At 36.5% G+C, this 5225-nt stretch overlaps 1 protein-coding gene across 6 annotated transcripts; it reads left to right on the forward strand.

Moving 5' to 3' along the window:
* The first annotated feature begins 1711 nt into the window (after positions 1-1711).
* On the forward strand, positions 1712-4861 carry LOC149569609 (uncharacterized). 6 transcript variants are annotated; one of them, XM_089822297.1, is made up of 6 exons: positions 1712-2405; positions 2491-2894; positions 3461-3764; positions 3915-3993; positions 4167-4288; positions 4420-4861. In XM_089822297.1, exons 1-5 carry the CDS (start codon positions 1724-1726, stop codon positions 4171-4173), a joined length of 1476 nt encoding a protein of 491 aa, XP_089678423.1. In that variant the 5' UTR covers positions 1712-1723; the 3' UTR covers positions 4174-4288; positions 4420-4861. The 6 variants fall into 6 exon arrangements, with proteins under 6 accessions (XP_089678423.1, XP_089678420.1, XP_089678426.1 ...); XM_089822294.1 differs by having other exon boundaries at positions 4185-4288; XM_089822300.1 differs by having other exon boundaries at positions 3927-3993.
* Positions 4862-5225: the final 364 nt, after the last annotated feature.

Consider the following 5225-nt stretch of genomic DNA (forward strand, 5'->3'; position numbering starts at 1 on the left):
GCTTTTCTTGATTTTTTTCTATGTTTTTGTAAGGTTCCTAGATTTACAAGGACATGTTTGCGATGAACAAGATAATCACAACGAGGATGTTTTGTTGAAATCAAGGTTGTGTAAAATTGTGAGTATATAATCAAAGAGATAGGGGAAAATGAAAAAGAAGTAGGGCATTTGTACAATTAGTTGTAAGGAAATAAATATTTTCAATTTTCAATTTTAAAAAAAAAAATTTGGCACATGTTCTTGTGCAACATTTGTTAATTGCAAATGACAGAGCATTGTACAACATCATTTAAGTTGTTTAAGATCAAAGGAAGAGTTTTGTCAAGAAAAATTCCAAATAGTCCAGAATTTCTTAAAGCCTTTGGAACAAAAATATTTCGTACATATCATACAATCATGCAGTACCTAGTTATAATCTATTTTCTCTGGTGCAACCATTGTCACTTTTCATGCAAGATTTACTTTCACACAATCATAATTGCTCAGATTTGGTTGAAATGGAAATATGAAAATGACACAATCATTTCATATATTTTGACTTATCTTCATTTTAGTTGGTTGATGGAGAAATATACAATGTTGTTATCTCTATTAGTGTTGGTGTGGGGTTTTCCTTATTTAAACTTTGTTTATTCATCCTATAAGAGGCAACAATGAATTGGTTTTGAGTATATTTGTGTTTAAAATGGTGACCATGAAATCAAAGAAGAATTTGAGGGTTCCCAATGTGGGGCATCGACTATGAATATCATGTGGAGATTACAATGACCAATAATGAGGTCATGTTTGAGGTAGGACATGACTTCAGATTTGGTAAGACACTTCTCCAATAATTTCAATTTTGTTTTAATCCATATTTCAAAATAAAAGTACCTCACGCAAGGCTAGAATGTTTTGGGTTTACAAATAATTACTAGTTATTTGGTGAGGTTTGTTTAGATTTTGAATTCAAGAGGGAAATTAATTTAGTCTGGGCAAATAGCTAATGATCTTAGCCTATAACATTAGATGAAAATGTTTCAACATTGTTATGAAGTTTTTGGTAGTTCGGCTTTGTATTATTTCATGCTCTCATCTCCATGAGAATAGTTTAAATGGTTTGAGATGAAGCAATGAGTGGTTTCTACCAAAGGTAAATATAGTTTTCACATTTATTCTTGGTTGTTGCAGCAACCACCTTGACTGAATTCTTTTTCCCACAACTGTCATTGTGGGGTGGATATTGAAAAATTGTACATTGTAAGCATTGATCAAAACCTTATATTTTATTGCATGAAGCCATTACACTGCACATTTCCAGTGGTTGAAGTTCCAATACTGCAATGGCGTTCTATTTTGATTTGTGGGATCCCGCACTGACAAAATTTGCTGGAACGTTAATATCACTTTCGGTGGCTGATCACAATCTCTCCCAATTCCTGGGCGCAACCAGTCATAAGGAAGTGCTGCGCCAGGACATGAGCTCTTACGCTCCCTCATTCCTTCTTTTCACAAGCAGATACATCGATTACTCCACATGTGTCCTGCCGGGAAGCCCATATCCCCAATTGGGAATTATACCGAGTTCTATCGCCTGTAACAACGGAGGGATTTGGTATTCATCAAACTGGATCACCTCATTAAAAATTGAAACGTTGGAGGCAACGGCGGAGATCGCGGCGTGAGAAATCAACGGGGTCTGAGAGCGCTGGTGCAGCAACCACGTTGCTGGAAATGTCCGAGAATGAGTTATGATGCCAGAGGAGAAGGGGAAATATATAGGGTTGTATCGGTGGCCATGGAGAGGAAGAAATTCTCTGCATTGGTAATTGCAGGCCTGAAATTGATGGAAATGTGGATGGATTTAGCGGCTGCTGGTTGTGGGCTTTTAGCGAATTGTTGGAACATGGTTTGCCCTAAATCGCAAGTCATGGAAAATGAATCTGCCCTCGTCAACAGCAACCCTGGTCCGGCAAATGACAAAGATCGATCGGATGAAAGCATAAGGCAGCAAGAGATTCTCCATCAAAGTCATTTTGAGGATCTTGTAGATTGCAATGTCGGCGAATTTGGGTTTGGGAGAAGATGTGTGTCTTCGAAAAGAGGACCCTCTGCGTTTAGGGGAAGAGCAAGGGTTTTAAGGTCGGCTATTAGCAAGCCTATGTCTTCCCTCGAAAGCTGTCTCTATAGTTATGAAATTGACAGTAGTAGTTGCATCTCGTGCGGAAGGCAAAGGCAAGGGCCTCTTCTTGTTAATGATGGGAGTAAAATCATGGGAGCAGAGATTTCTCCTCTGCTGCTTTCATTTCCTGTTACAAATTGTCTACTGCCTTCTCACAATGACATAAACAGTGATGGGCATGGGTCTGTACCCGTAACTGAACTTCCTTCGCCAATAGAATGCAGCCAAAGTTCAAGGAATGCAGGTATGATTAATTGTAATTCCTCTTTTAGCTTCAGAATTGTTTCCTTTATTAAGGTTGTTTTATTTACAATATTTATATTTCACAGATGCATGTGTAGGCTATCGTTTGGTTTGTTTTGGAGTTGGCATTGGCATAATGTCCACAATCATGTCAAGCAAGAGTGAAATGGAGATGCTTACATGTTTGATAAAACAAAAAGAAGAAAGGGTTGAGGAACTGGAGGGAGAACTAGAAATGCAAGCTTCATGCACCGTGAAAGACGTATCTGATGAAGCTCTTAATGGTTTAGAAACTTGGCAACAGACTGTTGCTTGTCTTGATGCATTGTCTACTGAGGCGTGTGTGATTGAGAAAACTCCAGGTAAAACCCCCGACAAAAAAATGGAGAACGTGACCAGTGTTGAAGCAGAGCTTGAAGCCGAGTTGGAGAAACTTGGATTCAACTTGCATTCTCTTAGCCACCAGAGAAAATTTCTTAGAATCAATGAGGTTAGCTATTAGAAACTCAACTGCTCTCTTTTTTTTTCTGTTTCGGATAGATATTAAAGCCATGCTGCCCATGTTGAATTTGTGCACACAGCACAACTTCTCTGTTTGAATTGTTTTGATAGGAGTCACTTTGATTCTGGTCATCTTATCTCTGCAGCACAATGCATTCGTTTACTTGGCACTTGGATGTGTATGAGTTTTTAAAAGTTATCACGAGGGTAATGGCTTGACATGCATTGCCAAAGTATAAGACTCACAACATGCTAATGTTTCGAATTGATGACAAGCAAAATGAAATGATACCTTCAGTCACAATATACCTGTATAGCTAGAGCCTAGAGGATACGTTCAGCATAACTAGATAGACGATAAACTAGAAGATGCCTTGTACCCTTTTACATACATTGACTCAAGTGCTGATTGGTTATGAGTGTTATCTATTGTATTAAAGTTTTATTAACATATCTATAAAGCAGTTTCAAGTTTTTTCAGTATCATGTTTAAGATCTTCCATTGGTGTTATATGATCACGCAGCATAACCATGAGAATTTCAACGGTCTTGCAGATTGACTCAGATTGCAGTGCTGATGTTGTCTGTGGACAACTGAGAGAGGATGGGTTTACGTGTAATGCGGAATCAGAGGAAGATAATAATTCTTCAAGAGATGAAGAATTTAATACAGAAAACTTCTGTGTTTCACCAAGGGATTTGGAAAGACGGTTACACGAGGTTATAATATCAAGGCTTCAAGATCGCATTGCAGAGCTTGAAACTCAACTTGAGGGGAGTCAAACTAAATTGCATGCGATCAAATCAGCTCTGAAGCAATCAAATGAGTCGAGTCAAACATCTCAATCATTAAATGCAGGTATTTATAAGCCTATTAGGTTTTGCTTGGAACTTTTTCCATTATGAATTTTAGGACTCTCACCCACTGGTCATGCCTTTGTTACTTACAGTGAATTGGATTTTGCTGGCATTCCTATTATTGATGTCGAATTTGATAAATTTATGTCAGATTTCCTTATAGATTTTGGAATGGATTCAGAGGAAGTAGGATGTGTCTCTTCTTTTTTGGATCACCCTGATGATTTGAGGTGCACATTGACCTTTTCATTTGAGCATTGTGTAGAATAGAAAATTTGTTGTAATTTGTTAGCAGTATTTTTTGTATTCTCTCGCCTTTCAAAATTTAAGATTTTCAATTGGCCACTAAAATGAAAGTCATTGTTACCGTTCATTATTACTAATGTTTTCTTTTTAAATTTAGACGGTAAATGATTAACAGAAAATCAAAGTTGTGGAAATGCAATTCAAAATGTCACCACTGAACCTTGTTAGTCGTCTCTCCAAAGGTATTGGAGTTTCACAAAAGGGACATGAACATTCATGGTAAGAAACCAAAAATGTTTATATTTTATTTTTTATACAGTTCCTTTCATTTCTATGATAATGTTTGTTTTGATTATGATAATAAATTTAGCTGTCTCTAATTCTCTCTTTGTTTTGCAAAACTATTTCAGCTGCTGTAAAGGTTAAGAATGCTGCAAACACCAGCACAAACAAAAACACTTCTGATCCCAAAAGCGAAAGTTGCCCTTATTCAAAGTGATATGTTCGTTCCTAAATGCTAGTTGGGTTTTATTACAAAATTTGCATGGCATTGAGTGTATGTGAAAAGTAACTAGTATGTGAACAGTAACTAAACGAAACTCAAAATTTCAGGTGGTAGTATTAGGGTTGTCGCTGATCAGGAGAATGTACCAACACTATGAGGGAGTACAAATTGTCCAAAAAAATCTCAATGGGGAGACCAGTGAGTGAAAAGTCTCCTATCTATGCTCATTGTACATCCAGTAAGGGGTGGGAATTCCATGGCTGTCATAAAAGAGTTTACTCTGTATCATCTGCAGATGCTGATTATGGAATGCCTCGTCTCATTTTATAAAATATTTTCTTAATCCTTGCACTGGTCTTGAGCAGGAGCTTTTTTCGCTTTCATTTGGCTTTAGCTTCTTTTTTTTCAATTTTTTAGGAAAAAAATTAATACTTGTTTCCTTTTGTATTGTGTTGAAGTGATTTCTCATTTCAGTTAGTAAGAATGTTGAGAAACAATTTCTATGAAACTTAGAAGTGTTAGTAGTTGTATTGTGTTGAAGTGATTTCTCATTTCAGTTGGTAAGAATGTTGAGAAACAATTTCTATGAAATTTAGAAGTGTTCGTATATGTATTACATTGTTAATAAATTTATTATATTGATTAGGTTAGACAGTTACAAAGTAGTTTGTGCATGTTTAAATTGTTTAACTGATTTCTATCAGGGGAACA

The sequence above is a fragment of the Cupressus sempervirens genome, chromosome 3 (assembly GCF_028749045.1).
Source record: "Cupressus sempervirens isolate cs-2001-9-10 chromosome 3, ASM2874904v1, whole genome shotgun sequence".
Taxonomy (NCBI): Eukaryota; Viridiplantae; Streptophyta; class Pinopsida; order Cupressales; family Cupressaceae; genus Cupressus; species Cupressus sempervirens.